The sequence below is a fragment of the Cyprinus carpio genome, chromosome B11, assembly GCF_018340385.1.
Source record: "Cyprinus carpio isolate SPL01 chromosome B11, ASM1834038v1, whole genome shotgun sequence".
NCBI lineage: Eukaryota > Metazoa > Chordata > Actinopteri > Cypriniformes > Cyprinidae > Cyprinus > Cyprinus carpio.
The window spans coordinates 10,569,760-10,591,050 of NC_056607.1; the positions used below are offsets into that span (position 1 = coordinate 10,569,760).

General features: G+C 36.9%; 1 protein-coding gene across 1 annotated transcript; it reads right to left on the bottom strand.

Moving 5' to 3' along the window:
• Window positions 1-17,964: 17,964 nt before the first annotated feature.
• On the bottom strand, window positions 17,965-21,004 carry LOC109069215 (PAK4-inhibitor inka1-like). The gene is made up of 3 exons (XM_019085882.2): window positions 20,820-21,004; window positions 20,623-20,668; window positions 17,965-19,021 (listed from the first exon to the last, which is right to left on the bottom strand). Exons 2-3 carry the CDS (start codon window positions 20,623-20,625, stop codon window positions 18,098-18,100), a joined length of 927 nt encoding a protein of 308 aa, XP_018941427.1. The 5' UTR covers window positions 20,626-20,668; window positions 20,820-21,004; the 3' UTR covers window positions 17,965-18,097.
• Window positions 21,005-21,291: the final 287 nt, after the last annotated feature.

Here is a 21,291-nt window from a genome sequence, read left to right on the forward strand (position 1 = left end):
CTAATTGGTGGTTTTTGCTGTGAATGGTTTGTGGGGTGCATATGAATGAGTGTGTGATGCCCTTGTTATGTGATGCTAAAAGTCTTGCTGGGGGTCCATATGGCTGAGAGCAGCTCTCTATACTTAAGAGCCATGCAAATGATCTCCTATAGAGTCAGAGCAGGGGACCACATCATACTGCTTAAACTCCTCTAATCCTGAGATACAGACACCCACCTCAGAACATAACACACAAACACATCTCTATGCATCTATATATCTAAAATCTAGAAATACTTCTGTTCAAAAGTTTGGAGTCAGTAAGATTTTTAATCTAAAGAAATTAATAGTTTTATTCAGCAAGGACATAATGAAATGTTTCTTCAGCAGCAAATCAGCATATTATATTCCAGTTATTTGGAATTATAACAATATTTCACAATATTACTGTTTATATCTTACTCAATATTTGATCAAATAAATACAGCTTTGTTAACAATTAGAGATGTCTTTAAAACATATAAAAAAATTTTACTCACACAAAACTTTTGCAAACACATACGCATACATACATGCACCCCATAAACCATTCTCATCACGTGGATGGGGCAGTGTGTGGTCAGGTGTGAGAACTGCACAGTTTAGTTGTAACTGGATATGAGGACAGCAGTGGAGGCGGAACACACGAGGGATTTGGGGTGATTGCACTTAACCCAGCAGGGAACGGCCGAGGTTAGCTGGCCAGCTCAGATTTACAGCTCTTCTTTTAATCAAGGTGAACAAAGACATAAGGACTAGAAACAATAGGGTAGATATTAAGATCATCAGTTTCTAATCTATCATAACTCTCTTATTTCAGATCCAAAAAGCAACACAAGGCTGTAAAACTAACTCCATGTCAACTTGCTTACTGAAATACATACACTCTGTAATTACGATCCCTTCAGCACAGCCTACACTGACCATCAGACAGAGCCAAGATCTAAAACAGCTGGTCCCTTTCAGTTCAGTCTGACCGAGCAGACAAAGTTAAATGCAAAAAATAAAGTTGACATCTGCTGTGTCCCAAAGGAGAGCATCATTATTCAAAGTCAGTTTCGCTGTCTGTCATTGTGTCACAGCTGAATCCAGCAGAGTTTGACGTTTACATGTTGCACACCAACAAAACAATAGTCTCTAATAATTAAAAACAATATAGTTACTCAAATAAAATTGTTAGTTTTTGTCAGTTAAAATTATAATAAATAATTATTATGAATGCACTGTAATAATTATTACTGTTGAATTATTTTATCAATACCTTGCTGCTATTCAATTAAAAATAGCCATAACCCCTTTCTCATCTCCTCTCTTCATTCTCTCATAATTTTGGGATTATTGGCATGAAAGATTTGTGCAATGCTGAGAAACATACTCAAAACCAGACATCTTTGAAGACAGCATAACCACTGCAATTCCTAAAATAATAATTATGTTGCCTACCTTTTCATGATGATTGTAGGTGGTTCACTAGTTAAACTAATGCACATATACACATAGCATCCTGCTACACTATTCTCCCCCAGACACAAGCACACATATACACACGCCAAAACCAGACTAATCCTGGGTCATAGGTCAAAAGTGAGCCCCATTTCCTTTGGCCTGTAACATCAAAATGTCTTTATATTCAGATCTGTCATCAAAGCTACTAAAAACGGCTCCAATCCAGAGACCGTTACAGACCACCGTCTACCAGATGTTCATAAAAACACAGAAATAAACAGAAAAAAAACATGCAAAAGTGAATTCATCAAGGGAATTCAAAGCAGACAGGGCCGATTATTTGTGTTGACGTAATGCTGGAATAAATAAAGCACAATGTGACATACATTAAAGTCAAAATTGACAAAGAATGTTTTAGTGTTGCTCATCAAAGCCCTTCTGTTTGCAAGGGAGCATAAAAAGAAAAGAAAAGAATGGAAAATGCTATCCGCATGACCGCTGTTTAAATGCTAATGTGTTTAGTGGGAGAAGAGAGTGGCTATTTGTGCACATCCTTCATGCTGTACTTTTAAAGAGCGGTAACGTGGACGGATGCCTCCAGGGCCTGGTCTGGTTAATACGACTTTGTGTGACTTCTTAGCATGCCACATTAAAGAGTCATTCCTTTTCTTTTAAAGAGACTCTTTAATCAGAGCCACTGGCTGCCCAGATGCTTAATAAAATGTGTGTTAGGAAGTGGATTACAATGCAAACGATCCGGCACTTATATGATCACACTGATGAGTTATACTCACGACTGTTTTGTTCTGAACTCATGTCTAACTAGCTCTCTGCCTCGCTTGCTTTAAAAGGGTTGCATATCAACATAAAAACAAATAAAGCCTGGTTCTCTATAAAGCCTCCTTATTTTATAGTTTCCTAAAAGTAAACGAACTATGTTGAAATAATCCTTGCTTTTGAAGAGTTAGACCAAGTAAAGATGTAAAATGAGTCAGTATTTATGCAACAAAATATTTCTCCAAAATTTCTTTCTTCTGCTGAACACAAAAGAAGAGGTTTAGGAAAATGTTGCACAGCTCTTGCATATACCAAAAGCATACAGTAAGCTTTTTTGTTCAAAAAGCAAAAAGTGTCCCATATGACTCATTCTGCCATTATTCAGAACTACTTTGATGAATAAATGAAGTCAAATTGTTTAAACTGGGGTGTATTATGCCGTTGTATTGTTTTGGATCAAATTAATACATGTAACCTTCAGTTTGAAGCAATTTAGTTCAGACTTTATCAATATTTTAAAAGAAAAATTTCTCCAGCACAAGCTACAATGAGATGCTGGACTGACAATGATTAGTAAAATCAAAGACTAATAAATTATCAAACAAACAAAAACAAAAGTATGTGCATGTTTTGAGAAAGCATATCTGAAGCTGATTATAAAAGAGCAAAAATGCACTATTTAATGGCTACATCATGCAGTAACACTTGTCCCATCTTGTTTAGCACACTGGGAAACAAGCATAACCTGGTATGGCTACTACTAATTTCAGACATTCTAGTCTGTAGATATGGCTTAGGTCCCTCCTGCACTTCATTTATTACCTGCTAGGTAAGACTGTTAGCCTGATCACTTCAAAAATTAATAGTACTTTCTCTAAATCATTCGATTTCTGTTCCACAAACAGTGCAGGATGAGTTAGACATCAAAGTTTAATAATTAAGTTAAAGGTTTTGGAAATAATTATTGTGTATCACTTTCATATGTGAGTAACACATGAATCAACAGGGCAGAGCAACATATTTCCTGAAATACAAGCCAAGAATCTCTCTTGTCAGCATCACTTAAATCAGTGTTTATGTGTATCTCAAGTCATGCAGTGGCTGATCTGAATAAGAATTACCAGGAAAGAGAAAGAATCTTTTGTATACTGCGTTAATTTGCACCATTTGTGTTTGTGTATATATAGTTTATATTTGAGGATATATTGAGCTGCAAAAGAAAACTGAGTTTAGTAAAACAAGTCATCTTTATGAAAAAACACACTAAACCATTCAAAATATCACCTTATACATGTGTGTGTGGTTGGTGTCATGCAGTAATGGCTGATGGGCTCTCAGCAGGGGCTGTGCAGGGTCAGATCACTGGTCAGGCTAATTAGGCAGACAGTGGTCAGGCTGTGCTGTCAGATGTTTGGAGCTATTGATGTCGTCTGCCCTACGGCTGCCCACGAGCCCAATGAAAAGAAGAGAAGGCCAGCATGGTCATCACTGACATGACCCCATCTCACATCCTGCTAACACACATGAAAAAACCCTCATATTAGTTTCTAGCATATATGTAGCAAATATATAGTTTTAAAACATTATATGGATTTAAAACATTAAAAAAAATCTAAAATTTTGATGCACAACTCACATTAAAAATAATAATAATAATAATAAAACACTAGCGAACAAAATATCATGTCATATCAGCTCATTTCATTTTAGCCAAGCAATCTGCTAACAAAAACCAAGCCACTACTCAGAACTCCTAAAAAATGACCAAGAAACCACTAGCAATTGCATGGAAATGACTGAGAAAGTCAAGCTAACTCTGACATTGCAGTGATGGGTTTTGCATGACAGGCACCATTCACATTTTCTTAAGAAAATGTAAAAATCGAATTCTTATGATCACACCTATATAGTTATTAGTGGGGATTTCTGGGTGCTAATTTTGGATACATTTTCCTCCTCCTTTGCATGTGTAGCTGGTTTTGCAGGTATATCCACAACATTCGTTTCCCACGATCCATTGTGCCCTGTAGCGGCACTGCCACTGTCAGTAACTCGCTGACTCATCTCATTTCACACACTCAGTCCGTTACACCGTTAAAAAACACAAATGTCATAATGTGACTGCACTCCCTCAGGTGTGACATTGCCCTTGTAGACTGGTTTGTGATAATTGGGTTTACATGCTAATATTAGGTCTAAAATGTCACGTACCTGTCAGGAATACACCTGAATAGGGTCAAGCCCTGAAAAGGATAAATGCAGGTAAAACAGAGAACATTGTGTGGTATCTACAGGACAAATGTATTCTAACACAGATTAGATTAGCTAATATCTCTTTTTATATATAATGTAATCAAATGATGCTCTGTTAGATAAGATTAATTCAGGGACACAAGACATTTCCCCACATGACTGCTTAGAGTCCAACTAAAGGAGATTGTAAATGTGTGATTCTTGTTTTTTTCAATCAGTTTTAACTGCCTTATTGCATTAAGAGACTATAAAAGAGAAATGAAGAAAGAGAGGGAGTTGAATCACAAGGGATTCTTTCATTTTTCCAGAAAGGGTTCATTATGGCTTACGTTTTCGATCAAGCAAGTTTATAGCCTACTGTTGATTTGTGTAATGTTTAATGTACAACATTATAAAAGAGTCAACCTATGTGGCAGCAGCAAAATGAAAATGTAATGATTGCAAAGGATTTACACATATCAGTAGTTTACTCTTACCAAACCTGTTGTGTTTACTGTTTAATTATCCGTTTGTTCTGGCAGTACTTGAAATACTGGCCAACCTGACTGACAGAATTTCAAAGAAAACACTTAAATGCTACACATGTTGTACAATTAGACCAAAGTTACATAAAAAGTTAGTTAAACTGCTTAATAGAAACTTTAAATCAATACAGTCCATAATCACTTAGAAGACTCAAAAATCTAATGAGGCTGTCCCTTCAAAGATTCCTCATTTTGGCAAAACTCTAACATCAAGTGATAATGCAATCCCAGAATGCATTGCAACTAGCTCTGTGAAACCAGTTCATCCAAGAGAGTTGAGGGAGGCTTGTGAGTGACCCATTAACTCCCAAGTAAATTACACTGTCAAGGTCCAGAAAAGTATGAAAGACATCATCAAAATAGTCAATTTGCCATCAGTGGTTCAAGCTGAATTTTATGGAGTGATGAGAATACTTTTTGTATGCAAAGAAAACCAAAATAATGACTTTATTCAAAATCCCTATCCTCTGTTACACCGTAGTGCCATTTTGGAGAGTATCCACTGAACGTAAACTACGTATGCTGTTCTGTGTCAGCCACACCACACGGATACGCTGTCTTCGTTCAAATCAAAGCATAAATACACATAGAAAACATATCCGTGTGGTGCAGCTGACTGATTAATGACACAATTTTCATTTTTGGGTGGAGTAACCCTTTAATAGAGCATTGCAGCACTGTATGCACTCTATGTACTCTATGTAGAGCATTCCAAATCAGTCATTTATGGTCTTACTTTTTTCACTCATGAGCTTCTGATCTTATGCTGCCTCAGAAGGTAGCTGAATATTAAGACAAGCTTACTAGGTTTTGGAACAGAGCTAAATCTCACAATCTCTTTCTCAGCTTCACCTATAAGTGTGCATAACATGAGTGTGTGTGTGTGTGTGTGTGTGTGTGTGTGTGTGTGTGTGTGTGTGTGTGTGTGTGTGTGTGTGTGTGTGTGTGTGTGTGTGTGTGTGTGTGTGTGTGTGTGTGTGTGTGTGTGTGCAAGCGCGCATGTGTGTAAGTGTGTTTGGCAGTGGGGTTTATGTGCACAGTTTAATGTTTAACTCAACTGGCAGGTCAGTTTTTCATGAGTGTGTATTTTGGTTTGACAGGTGAGTTTGAGGTTGCAGATGTCCAGGTTTAAGAAAACAGCCGCTCACACTCACCATCTATCCCGCTCACCTCTTAACTCACCAAGAATAAACACCACAGCGCAAATTATTACTCAGTGAGGTTTTCAAACTTTTAATAATAAAAAGTACATTTATAACAGCTTTAAAGGGAAAGTTCACCCAAAAAATTAAAATTAGCCCATGTTTTACTCACCCTCAAAGCATCCCAGGTGTATATGACTTCTTCTTTCAGACGAATCCAATCGGAGATATATTAAAAATTATCCTTGCTCTTCCAAGCAATGGCACTAGGTAGATGTTGGTAGATGCGCACGTGCCGGTGATTAGTGACGAACGTTGAAGCGCAGCAGAGATACAGCAAAACAAAATGCTGGTCATGAAATAAAAGCACAAAACGAGGATTTGTAAAGAAAAAACGTTTTCCTTTGCTAAAGGAAGGAAACTTTGCTTCCTTTGCTCCTGTAAACAAAATCACAAGACTAGCATATCTCACATTTGCTGCACATACAGTACGTCCAACGTCATCCGCCCGGAACGGCTTATATGTATGACAGTCAGCGGAAGTGAGAGAAAAGTGTTTATAATGTTTTAAATATTGATATTTTTCTTACAAAAACACATCGATTCACTACAGGAGGCCTTTATTCACCCCCCGGAGCCGTGTGAGGCACATTTTATTATGGATGGACTTTTGGACTGTTAAAAAACACCCACCTACTCCCTTTCTAAAGCTTTGAAGAGCAAGGATAATTCATAACTATAATATAACTCCAATTGGATTCATCTGAAAGAAGAAAATCACATACACCTAGGATGCCTTGAGGGTGAGTAAAACATGGGCTAATTTTCATTTTTGGGTGAACTAACCCTTTAACATTGTCTAATAAAGTGTTATGTCTTGATTTTAAAAGCCATTTACTCTTCCAAAAAAAAGTACAGTATATAAATAAAAAATTAAACATAAATAAAATTGTAAAAAAATAATAATAATAATAACTAAAAATAAATCATGTTTTGTATTTAATATATTTAAAAATGTAAGGGCACATGAGGGGAAGAATGTGAATGCTTTTGTTGTGAATAAGAGCATTATCCACATTAAGGTCATACAGTTAGTGTGGGTGCCATGTGACCCTTCCCAAGACCTATTTCTCCCTATCTTTTCCCACTTTTCTCCATCTCTCTGTATTCCTTCTCACTCTCGGCCACAAGACTGCCCGCTGACTTCCTCTTCGGCCACTGCCACCCATCCAGACGAGCAGACAGCTCTTATACAAGAGCTATTGAGCTTAACCCAAAGAGAGCATCAATACAGGATTACATCATCACTCAGGCTTAGCAATGATCTCCATGCGTTCAGCTTAATGAGAATGCTATTGCCGCAACAGTGTTGTCTGAGGGCAAAATTCAAACCGTCATGTCAGGTTTGGTCTTATAATACTCTAAGCATTTGTGCCGCTAAGGTGGCGGCAGGCACAGAAAAAGCAGCTCTTGTTTCCATAAACAATGGGAAAATGTAGATGCACTTTTGTAATAAGAAAATACTTAAAGGAATGCTCCAGACATTAACTAAAATTAACAGATACAACTAATAATGAATTAATGTGATTAAATTAAATAGAATAACTTTAAATGGGATTTACATGACTCCAAAATAATCTAAACCTAAGAACAAGGGAAATGAGCATTTTCAATTAAATACAGATACCAATAAATAAAAAAAACTCTAATATCAGCCAATAACATCATGCGTCTTTAGAAATGATTGTATGTGGCATGATCAACATCACAGGTGCTGTCCATTGGAGCTTGAATTTAATTAAAAAAAAATGCATAAGAGCAACAGACTGATAAAATACTTCAAATTTGAAATGGAATATTCAAAGACACACACAGGAAATCCAAGAAGACAAAAACACACCCACAAACTCTTCCTCTCTCTCATTCGTGCTGTAACATACTGAGTCAGTCTCTTCTGCAGTGGGACACCACTTGACATGTCTATTCTACTGTCTGCCACAGCGTCGCTCCGCATCAGGGTCGGGGCTCTGACCTCAGCTTCCTGTCTCCCAAAGCCAGTCTTTATGTGACCACACAGGGTGACATCATGGTCGCCACCGGCGGTCGCTCACTGTTCATCTGCACTTTACACCCCTGCAGCCAGCCACAGTGCTCAACAGAACCGGCTTTGTGTGTGTGAGAGAAACAGAGAGACAAAAAAAAAAGACAGTGTGTGTATGTGTGTCCTTATCACTATGAGTCCCATTCCAACTGTAGCAAGGCCAGAAGAACATCCACTCCTCCATTCCAAACCATTTCCTGTGTTTCAGACATCAGCCAGGCTCTGAGAGCACCAGTTTTTTGCCGATGAAAGGAATTGTGGGTCAACAGAGGTCATGGCCCACATTGTGGTGACTCTGGTTGTCCATAAGACCTCTTGATTCTTCACGTCCAAATGAATATGAATGAATGTGATCATAAAATATAGCATATTATGCAAGTGGAAAGCTTAACACGTCAAATGCGAATGGCTTTCATATACTGATGACTCCTGTGAATGATGAAATGGGAAGGATGTTATTTCATCACTTCACAGTTTTTCCAGGCCTTTCCATCTGTCATATTTATAAAAATGAAAGATTTACTAATGATGGCTTTGAATGTCATATTTTGTTATATAATGTTTATAATCTGTGTATATAATGCTGATCTGTGTAAACATCATCACAAGCTCTGGGACACACAATTTAGCAAGCTTTAGAGGTGTTGACTGAAAAATATGCACAAAATATGTGTAAAAAATATGCACAAAAGTCGGGATTAATTTAAATAAAACTGAAATGGCTTAGTCCAATTGTCAAATCGCAAAGGTACGTGCCAATCATCTTTCCAAACTTGAGAAGCGCTTATCAACAAAAGTGAAGCTTTGAGGAATCCCTTCGGTTTTTATTTATTAAATCACAATTTTAATCAGAACAGCCCTACATAAAAGCTGTAGTATGTGTGAAATGTGTTGTTGTTGGAGTAAACACAACAGTCAGCGAAAGCCCAAAAGAATCTATCATGAAACTAAAGGCTTTTATTTGGCTATTCAGAACAAACACACATATACTGATCTTTATAGCATAGACATGGAGGAATGTGGAGTATTCCCTGTATCTGTCCACAGTGGCACCTTCTGCTTATTGTGGCTGTAAAGAAGCATAAACTTTCAAACAAACACAGTCTCACCTCTGACCTGAAGCACATGTGACACAGCTCAGTTCACAGCACTACAGCGATATATTTAGAAATTGAGTGGCTTTTCTTGCATCAGAGAAAAGCTCTGATTGTCACAAACTATACGCTTATAGTTTCTAGATATGTTTAGCCAAATGAGGTAAAATACATCTTGCCCTAAATATCATTTTTCATTTTAAGAAACATCTCAGAATCTCAGGAAAGAGAAACTGGGAGAATTGAGAACTGAAATATTAAAGTCAGCAAGAAATGGAAATCTATCTATTTTCTAAATGCATGTTATTAGTCTTATTGTGAACGATTAATCCATGTATTTTTAATTTTTTTAATAAAAATATAACTTGATATTCCAATAAAATTATCGACTTCCCAAATCGTTTTATAAACCCCGCTCAATTTTTACAATCAAGCTCACATTCAGATCTGCCCAATCAATCAATCAACAGCCGATGACTACCACCAAATCTCCAGGCTACTTTGTTTTCTCTTTTTGAGAGTTGATTTCACTTGGATATCAAAGAAATGGAACTACTTCTGTGCAGTCTGACTTTAAAGGGATCTAATTTTTCCTTCTTATAGTAGCTAATGTAGAAAATAATAATAGAATTAACATCTGACACAGAACCAACTGAAAATACATATTTGTACAATTTTAAAGTGTAACTTAGTTCGGTTTAATGGTTTTATAAAAATCCAGAATGACATCAGGAACATTCACAAAACTTATAAACGACAATGAAACACAGTAAAAGAAGTAACATGAACTGTGTCCAGAGGTGCACATGTGTTTTTCTGTTCTTTGTAAATTAGGTCTTTCTGTGCATCTGTAGGCCAAAGTTGTCTCTCCCCCCAGCCCCTTTTTTTCCAGAAGTCCTTTAAACCACAGCAAATTCAGATCACGTCTGACACTGATGCAGTGAACGTGGCTCCACGGATTCTGGATTTGTAATGGGGAACAGCCTGAAGGCTTCTGCTACTCACACACATACTTTTGCACAATGGTTAATATAGCAGAGTTCACATTCTGACGTAGTAAAAGAGAAACATAAGTGAAAGTAATAAACAGTAACAAGCTAGGTTAAATGCTAAAAAAACCAATAGCCCCTAAAAAGAGAAGTTACTGATAATAGCTGACGTCTGTACTAGTCTGTATAGCTGACTGTAATTCCTTACTTATCCTATGTTAATCTCTGTCTGTAGGAAAAAACAACCCTTTCCCTCCACTTAACTTTTGGCACTAGACGATCATCGGTCTTCATTGTGACACCACAAGAAACTTGGTCTGCCTCAACCACCAATGATAAGATATTTAATTTTAATATATTGTTAGTAATCACACATGATTGTCGAACAACTGACCTCTGTAGGCTACTAAGACTAATGTATGAGATGACAGAGAACAGCGTCAAGTGCGCATGAGTGGTGGCACAGTTGGAAAGCGCTGGTGACCCCGTCATCTTGGTTAGTCAAGTTTGACAACTACGACAATCTCTGGAACTATTACCACAGTAACAGCAGCAAAAGCTTGCCAAACGTTTAAAAGACCAACCATGCACTAATTCAATATCCCACTAACAGTTGGCAAAACAGCTGTCATTTATGCATACGCAATGTAAATTAATCCAATTTCCTAACTTTAAAAATATGTTTTCTGAAAGGTGTAAATGAATTCGCTTGCGCATTTGCGACGATTGGACATTTGTTAAACGAATTGGAACGTTTGCATTTAAGCGTCTACAGTTCTTAAAGAAAAACAACAACAACAAAAACACTCTGAGAAAAGATAAATATTTTGGTAACACTTTATTTCGATAGTCCACTTTTGACATTCTACTAACAGTAAGTAACTTTGCAACTACATGTCAACTAGCAGTTAGTAGAGTATTAGTAGACTGTCTGCTTAATTTCTTCTAACACTTTCTTTGTCAACTTATTGTCAACTTATACTAACCCTAAACCTACCCCTAACACTAACCCTAAACCTACCCTAACAGTCTACTCTGAGAGTTAGTAGACATGTAGTTGCAAATGAATGAGAATTAGTTGACATGTAGTTACAAAGTTACTTATAGTTAGTAGAATGTCTAAAGTGGACTATCAAAATAAAGTGTAACCAATAGTTTTGCCGTAGAAACATCGAAAAAAACATTTCCACCGTTTGACTTCTATCAGTGATGGTCCACACAAAAAAATCTGGTTTATGTATTTTAATTAAGTAATAGCCTAAAATTATTAAATTAAATTATGTAATCGTTGTGGCTTTCAATAAAATAAAATAAAAACAATGACTTTATGGAAAAACTGAAATACATCTTACTATCCATTCATGCGATAAATAAACACATCTGTGATTGGTTACAATAAAAAATAAATAAAAAAATCCATGGTGATTTGAATACATATAAGAAAGAACATTTTCCAAAATACTTCATTAAACCAGAAAAGATCTGATGGATATACTTTGTGTTTCAGAAACTTTTAAAGATTTACATACTAAGTTTTTATAATTTATCATATTTCTATACTCTAGCAGCATGGTGAGACTGATCTGAAACAGCACACCAAACTCCTCTCTGAATGACAAGTAAAACAAAGCAACATTCACACTGCAGATCAACCCCTAACCCAGATTTACGTTCTCAAAGGTAAGAAAAATAAACCACAGTTTGTGAGTATTACAACTTCATAGCAGAGTCTGTCATTGTGTTTAACAATTTATTATTGGCCTGTGAAAGATCATGTTTGGCCAGCAAAGGGAAATGGCCTGTGACCCTGAAGGCCATGTTTGGCCTTCCTTATGACTATGAGAACTCATGACTCATGAGCAGTGCTGCAAAGCCTCATGGGATATGCTGTCAGTTCTGCCTATAGGCCTGTTTCTTTCTCATGTACCTTAGCATTGGGTTACAGATGAGGCTTCAAATCCACCTACAATGCATATGGAACATCAGAAGGGTTGCTTTGACATCAAACAGTGCTTATTTTTATGATGACTGTTATTGTGGTTAAATGTGATCAATGAGAGAGTCATACTTAATTTGAATGTCCAAGAAAACACAGTTTTTCCCTCAGTATATTTAAGCAGTGCAGTTATGGATTTGTTCAAATCCTGTTGTGAGCAGATAAATGTTCTTTGGTCAGCAGAAGGTAGTTCTCTATAAAGGAGGGGAGGGATTGACCTCGGAGTGACAGCTTTGGTCTTCGTCCTGAATGATTCTTGTTTACCCAGAATCCAGTCTGTTTACCCAGAGGTCCTGCAGAGAGATGGGTATTCATCACATTCACCTGGGTTCAAACCGGCAGATTATTTGACGTGTGTGCACCATACCATATACCATAAATACCTAGCACCTAAATACCTAGCACTTTATTTTTTAAAAGTGTATACAATATAATGACTATTTGTGTAATAATTAAAACTAGGCTATTTTACCCAACATTTACAGTGAACAAAATTATAAACGCAACACTATTGTTTTTGCCCCCATTTTTCATGAGCTGAACTCAAAGATCAAAAATTTTTCTATGTACACAAAAGGCCTATTTCTCTCAAATATTGTTCACAAATCTGTCTAAATCTGTGTTAGTGAGCACATCTCCTTTGCCGAGATAATCCATCCAACTCACAGGTGTGGCATGTCAAGATACTGATTAGACAGCTTGATTATTGCACAGGTGTGCCTTAGGCTGGCCACAATAAAAGGCCACTCTAAAATGTGCCGTTTTATCACAGTTCAGCTCATGAAAAATGGGTGCAAAAACAAAAGTGTTGCATTTATAATTTTATTCAGTGTATATAGTGCTATGCATTGGTAGTAAAAAATAAGATGTCTTTTACTTTGTGACGTTCATAATTGTAGCATGCGCTAAATGAATTAATTTAAGCAATTGTATTTTTACCAATAAAAGCATTCTTGTTCTTGTTAAATCATTACAAAAATCATTATAATAAATAGCAACATTGCATAATACATCATATTGTAAACAAAATGGACAATTAACAATGCATGCATCAAACTCACCTAGAATGCCTTGCCAACAGGTCCTGTTCAGTATCTCCATTCCCGTCACATTCCTGCTCATTTATATTATTTTCCATAGTGCGATGAAACGTGACAATTTAGCACTCTACAATTTAATGATTGTATAACTGTACTAAATTTTATTACATTTCTTAAAGTAAAATGTATAAATGTGCATGTAACATATAAATGTCTATGACAACTTGCCTGTGCACATTTTAGTTCACCTCCGAGATGCATTACTGCTCTCAATATAATGACATAATTGCAGTGTATTAGTATAGTGCTTTCTCCTTTCAAAATCTAGCTCACATCTTGCTGATATGAACATACAGGTGTGTGTGTGTGTGTGTGTGTGTGTGTGTGTGTGTGTGTGTGTGTGTGTGTGTGTGTGTGTGTGTGTGTGTGTGTGTGTGTGTGTGTGTGTGTGTTTTAAGGCTTTTACGTACGATTTGAGTGAGCCCAAAAGCACTGATGTCCAATTAGGCACTGAAGAACATGTAGAAGCACTAATGTACACATCTGCACGCACGCACACACACACAAAGTCCTAATGTGTGCCTCACCATTTTCCTGACATTGCCAGGCCATTAGCGACTGGTTGACTGGCTAGTATAATAGACTGGGATGCTAATTCAAGAGGTGAACTCTGCTTCTGATGAGGGGGATGAGTGGAGGTGTGTGCACAGAAAAGGCTCACACAAAAAAATAAAAAATAGGACAGTTTTCTTTTGAAGAACAGCAGCCCGTGCATACACAGACAACAGGTATTAGCGAACAAGTCTGAACATGTTTACTTCCTTGCTTTTAATTCCCTCTATTTCACCAGTCACGTTCTTTGGAAATGGCTCAGTCTTCCAAGGGGTTCGATGACATTTCCTGGGCACATCACTACAGTCTTCAGGCTTACTTTTCCAATTTTGAGGGAATTGAGGAAAAAAGGCCACAATTTCCATTGTGTATTGAAATGGGTAACAAAATCAATACCTGTTAGACTAGAACAGGGACTTCCCTTCAATTTATAATTTAGGCCACACTTCCTTTTATGTTTAAGCTTCTTTACTTCTTTTCATCTATTAAATGCTTCATAATTGTACTAAACAGACAAGCAGACTCTTATGCAGGGATTTGCTATTAAAAGTTAACCGCCCCCTTGACACAGGCGTTGACACTTGGACGTTGGTCTAAAGTGACATTAGTGTGTCATTGTTGGCATGTGGCACATCTCTTGTCCACTTCTCCATCCCACTTCATACTCTATTGTAATGTATATGACCACCAGAGTCAGCCTATTTTTCCATTGTAGATGCTTACAGTGTGACCAATTAGAACAACATCTCCCAACCTGCGCTGAGAATTCAAAGCATGTTTACAAACTGGAAAAGGAGCAGATGTTGCACCCCAAATGTTTTTTTATAAAATCATATTTTGGTTAACCCACAGCGACAGTGGCAGTCATGTGCTGTTATTAATTTAAGATGTATTTGAGAAGGAACTGGAAGCTTTTCAAACAGTGTTTGCAAACACAGACAAGAGGTGATGATTGTGTCTCTGTGCATCTGGTCTGGGTTGACTGGTTGAATGGCTGCCCCCGCAGCACACAGTCTGAAAGCACTGACATCTGCCCCCCTCACACACTTACACATTTACTTCAATTAACACACTCCACACACACTTACATGTTGTGAAGACTGGCACACATTCAAAGCTTTGCACTACAGCTTTCAAACACAAACGCCACCAGCGGATGGAGCTTCCATGCATGTGAGGAATCTTACAATACCAACATTTCACATTTCAGTCTTTACAACTAAATAAATGTGGTGACAACTTAAGACTCTGTCATAAACAAGCAGTAGACAAGTGTGCAAATGCTGGCGAATACATCGGAAGCATGCAGTACAGTTGTAAATAAAAGACACACAAAGTTTACCTTAGAACTTAAGGGGTCAATTAAACCAGATGTGTTATAATTCAAGTAGTTAGCTAATCATTTAAACAGGTATGAAAGATTTACTTGCGCTTCAAAGTAGGGTTGTGCCAATAGATGAGTATTGTGTATCAATGATAGCGAGAGATATTGCATGTGGTGTTTTTGTTTAGTTGTGCTGTTGATGTTTTTTGGTTAGTGTTTTGATCTAATTAATATTTTACTCTTTTTTTTCAGTGTTGCGCATTATAACCAATCACACATGATTCTGTTAGTTTAGAATGCAATGGCCAAGTCAGAAGCGTTCAGATTAGTCATTGCTGAAACACCACTGACTGAATTCTGCTCTCTCGCGAATTCTCACATCATAAACAAACACATCTAAAAGTGCAGATGTATGTGCAATATAAGTATAACAGATAACTTCACTGATTATAATGGGAGTGTTTTTTAAAGTGCATAAACTCGCGCTAGACCGAAGTCAGTGATGTTCTTTGATAATGTAAATGCTCTTTGCTCGTTTTCTGTAGCTGTAAGTGAGGAAATGTAAGCATTATAATTAGTAACTTTCAATGTTTTTATTAAATTGTGATCATGTTAAATACAAAATCAGTCTTATTAAAAATATTTTATGACATGACATCCATATGCTACTTAACTATATATAATATAGATTTGTGTAATTAACAGATTACACTAGGCTGCTTTTAGCCTTACCCTGTTGGTTCACTCTCCGGCTATGAAACAAAGTAAATAATCAAATAAATGATGATATGGTGTATTGGCAATCTCACAGACTGACAAAAGGACGATATGACTGTAGAGCATATCACACAACACTACTTCAAACTGCTACTATACTAATCTCCACTATAGTGCTTCTTGTGGCAATTAATATTATATAAACACTGCTGCTTTTTCCAAGTATAAACATGGAATACTCAAGTTGTCCTGGCTCTATTATGGGTCTTTTGTTTTTCTCTTTAAGTTATTTGAATCATTTTGGACGTATTTTGAAGTCACATTGCCAAAATTCTCCCCAAGGAGTGAGACACAAGCCTGGATATTTTTAAAACATCTGACAAGGCACACGTTGACTGTTATGTATTCCTCTCTAAGCGCTAAGTGCAATCCTCTGTTTCCACTTGCACACCAACAACTCGGTCCATCTGTTCCGTGTAACTTCAGTGGAAAAAGAAAAAGCCTTAAATATCAAGTGTTTTTTTATAAGCATGGTAACTTAAGACTGTGTAGGGATATGGCCTGATTTTACTGGCACAAAAATTCACTTTTTCCACACGAAGGCCAAGATAAACAACATACGGAGTATTTCTCTCTTCTCTTACAGTATGTCTGTTTGGCTGGTCTGAGGTCAGTACAGCAGGCCGTTATGCATTTGTCATTTATTCCTGTTATTATCTTGATTCATTAACTCTGACATTACATGGTGAGAACGGCCTCCGCCGTGTGTAGTGTTTTATTTTCTTTTATGACTCTGTGGTCACAATCTGTGACTGCAACACAACCCGAAAATGATTAATAAGTCTTAAGCAGATATGAGTTTGCGTTGTTGCAGGATGCATTAGTCTGCTAACTGAGGCACTCTAATACTTAATGAAGCTAAAATCAACGTCCTCACCCTCTATTCAGCTGCTGCAAATTTTCCCCCATGCGGTCACAAAGGGTCGCAAGCTCTGCCGGGGCCACCTGAGATATCTGAGTTGAAACAGCCTCTCTGCCATCACTAAAGAGCTTTCCGCTCAACTACATTTTCCCCTCCAGAGACGCCAAAAAGCAAGAACTTGTATTCCAAGGAACACTGCGTTCCTGTCCAGTGCTGTGAGCTGCTAAATATAATTTCAGCTGTTTATAATAACATAAACTGGTTTGAGGATCTAACTGGACACGTACAGACACCGCACATTCAAAAACAGTGCTTATAATATAATTTTTTAATGCTTGCAATAATATACATGCCATTCAAAAGTATGGAGTTGGTAAGATTTTTAATGTTTTGAAAAAAAATAAAAATCTTATGCTCATCAAGGCTGCATTTATTTGTAAAGTAAAAACAGTAATACTGTGGAATATTATTACAATGTAAAACAGCTGTTTTCTATTTGAATATATTTTAAGATGAATTTATTCCCATGACACAAAGTTATTATTCCAGTCTTTAGTGTCACATAATCCTTCAGAAATCATTCTAATATGATTTGTTGCTCAAAAAAAAGGGAAAAAAATCTTATCATTGTCAATTCTATCATCAATTTAAGCACACTGTGCTGCTTAATATTTTTGTGAAACCTGTGATACAGTTTTTCAAACTCTTTGATTAAGAATGTTTAGAAATCATTTGTGACTTTAGAAATGTTTTTACTATCACTTTGGATCAGTTTAATGTGTCCTCAGGAAGCTTACTCTCCCCAGTAGTGTGTTTATGTGTAATAACAGCTTGATAATGTACATTAAACATTTCATGGTGATAAAGGACCCTTCTCTCTATGGCTGGGCCATGTTCACCCTGTCTGGGTTTATTTTGTGATAATGACAGCCTAAGCGAACACTATCTCTTATTTTTTTTTTTTTAGTTCAGTTAGGCCGCTGCCAAAAGCAATGCAATGACCAATATGAATTTTTAATATTTTTATTTTTTGTGCATTTTACACAGAATTACGGACAGATGTTTTCTTAAAAGAAAAAAAAAATTGGTCTCTCCTGGAGATATTGTCCACTCATTCAGAGTTCATAATGACACAAACATAATCATATGTACCCAATAACATCATTACAGACAATGGGCATTCTGCTTCCAGATTTCATTAATGCTGTAAACTGGTAGATATCTGTGTCCAGTTCGTTCAGACCAGTGTGGGATTTATAGAAGAACGGCGTTTTGTGCTGTACGTCAACCTGGCAAGAAAATCTTTTGGGAGCAACTATTGATTTGCTCAGTTTTGTAACATCTGACGACTTTCTTCTCCCATCAGCGCTCTGTGAAATCCCAGCTATTCTCCGTTTGACATTTACCAAGAAGTCTTTAGCGAAACTGCGTCCAGAACTGTGCTTTTGTTCCGCTTGTTCCGGGCATTCCGGTAACTCCATCCAGTTCTGAATCAGATCAGCAAAACTGTTGTCTCCCAGCACCAGCGGCTGTCGGTTACGTCCGCGTGTCAGTAATGAATTAGTCCAGTCATCAGGGTCACTTGTGGTCTCAAACGATGTCCAGCTCTCTAGGCAAGCGTCAGAGGTGGACTTAGGACGCACTCGGTTGTTGGGAGGCTGGTTGGTGCGAAGACATGCGGACGAAGATACTCGGATGTTTTTGGTGCGCCGTAACACCACACCTTCATCCTGCCAGGAGGCTTCAGAGTATCCCGAATCAAACTCCAGACTCCGCTCGCTGCTCGGTGAGCTAACAGCCGACGGGCCGCCCGCAGAGTCCTCCTCTTCCAAAGAGCTAGACAGACAACAGGCAGAGTCGTAACTGCTCGCCTCACTGGCGTCGCTGATCCTCAACCGTGCTCGCCGTTCCCGCTGGGCTATCAGCTGCTTACAAGCACGTAACCTCACTGGAGGACCGACAGGGGGCGCTGCGCAGCTCCGCCGCAAATGCTTCAGATCCTGCAGGGATCGCATCATATAACGCATCTGTTCCCGCAGACAGTCACCTGATTCCTGCAGACACAACTGCAAAAAGACAGAAAGACAGGTAAGACTACTGGGTGCAAAATCTCAGATTATAAAACACATATTGGTACTATATTTGAAAAATGCAGATTTTAGAACAATTTTATGATGAAAGTCTTTGTAATACATATATTTCAATAATAAAACAATAGAATATGTAATAAAATAACATTAAAATACATTTGTACTAGATTAAAAAAAATCTTATTTTATAAATTAAAAAAAACATTATTACACATCTCATAAAACTATTATATATAATAATTCTATTTTAAAAAAATCATAAAAAGTAAATTAATTTACAATACATTTGAAAAAAATACATATCTGCATTTAATTTTATTATATATATATATATATATATATATATATATATATATATATGTATGTATACATTTATACATATTAATAATAATTAAGATTAGGCAATAGTTACCAAAAAATAAATAAAAAAATAAAAAGCATCTACGGTATATAAAATTTGGTTCACCCTCCCTTTGATTTTGTTTTCCTTAGATTGAGTAATCGTGCTCCTTAGACAGGCTTGGACCTGCATGAGCTCTGTTAGAGAGGGCATGGCTCTATTTGTCTGGAGGAGCTGAAAAACCACTCTATTCTAGGTAGAGGGCAACCGAACAACCGATGAATGCACATCATGTGGACACACTCACGCCCTGCTATCAAAAGGATGGATGACTACTACCTTCACATCAAAATCAGTTAGAATAAACCTGTTACTAACCACACCTGAAACACTTCTTTTCAATAGAGTAATTACCCCACCTTCTATCCATGCTGTCAGATTTACATGTACACAAACATACACACAAATCATAATCAAAAAACGGAAGTGCAATAGCTTACTTAATAGCAATTTCAATACAAACTGAGTGAATAAGAGTGAAGCTGGTTCATATACATTACAATCTAGAAAAAATCTAAATCAAATACTTGGTTACGTCAAAGAAAACCAAGAAAATATGATCTCATGAGCCTAAGATAAACAGTCTCAAAGTGTTCACTATAAGCAACAAGCTAGTCCTAGTTCTTAACTCAAAAGCAATGCTACTGCCATGATTGATATTTTAGTAGTTTAAAATTGAGAAATGAACCGAAAACCCAAAATGCATTTTAATTTCTGATAACTCATCACAAACGAAAAAAGCATAATAATACAAAGAGCCTAATCCAGTTTCATTTGTCTAAATATCTTAATTAAAGTCCAATGCATGATTGTTTGAACACAAAAATCGTCCACTTTTGGGAAAATTTTCTGCCGTTTTAACAGATAAAGAACTGGCCTGTGTTTTTCTTTAAACATATTTGATGAAATCTGTATCTAAATAAACAGCATAATCCCATGCTTGCAGCAATAGTAGCATACACACAGGGTTGAGTGACTGCCATTATTTCCAATACACAGATTGGCAAGGGCTACAGATGTCATCCCATATGCTGACATTTTAGCAACGGACATTTCTTCACAGCAACTAATCCTTTCAGCACATAATGTAAAGTTTTACTGAGTAAACAATCTATGGTAATTAACACTACAAAGCCCTAATGAGTGTGCCAAGATGATGATTTGGAGGCATGCTTACCATGATTCTGGAATGATGACAGTCAAATCCAGTAATTTAGGTACTCCTGAAATAGAAATAAATGTTTTATAAAAAAAATGTTTTGCAAAAGTAAAATAAAACAATATAAATTAGTTGCTTTTTTGTTTTCGTATAAGACATGAGTAACTTTTATCATGAATAAAGCGGATCAAATGTAGAATCAAGATTGCACTTACATTTGTTGTGAGGGGGAACCTTCAGTAAAATCCAGACTGTGCAGATGTGGCTCTTGTGACTCAAACTCCAGATCATAAGCCCCTCAAGCGCATATGTGCGTCTGTTTCATTCCAGCATGCGCGTCTCAGCCAATCACAGCGCAGCATCGCGGCGCCATCCAATCAAATCATCTTACCAGGAGCCAATCACAGCTTGACTGAAATATGAGCGCGATTATTTCCTCCCTTTCTCAAATTATGAGTATATTTAAAAATGCCAAAGTATCAGACAATATCCGATTCAATATGATAATTACATTTTAACTGTCTATATATCTATCTATCTATCTATCTATCTATCTATCTATCTATCTATCATTTAAACATATGCCAAGTCACCTTTATTTCTGTAGTGCTTTATGCAATGCAGATTTTTAAAGCAGCTTCACAGTATTAAAATGGAAATATAAACAATTTGGTACATAGAAACTGT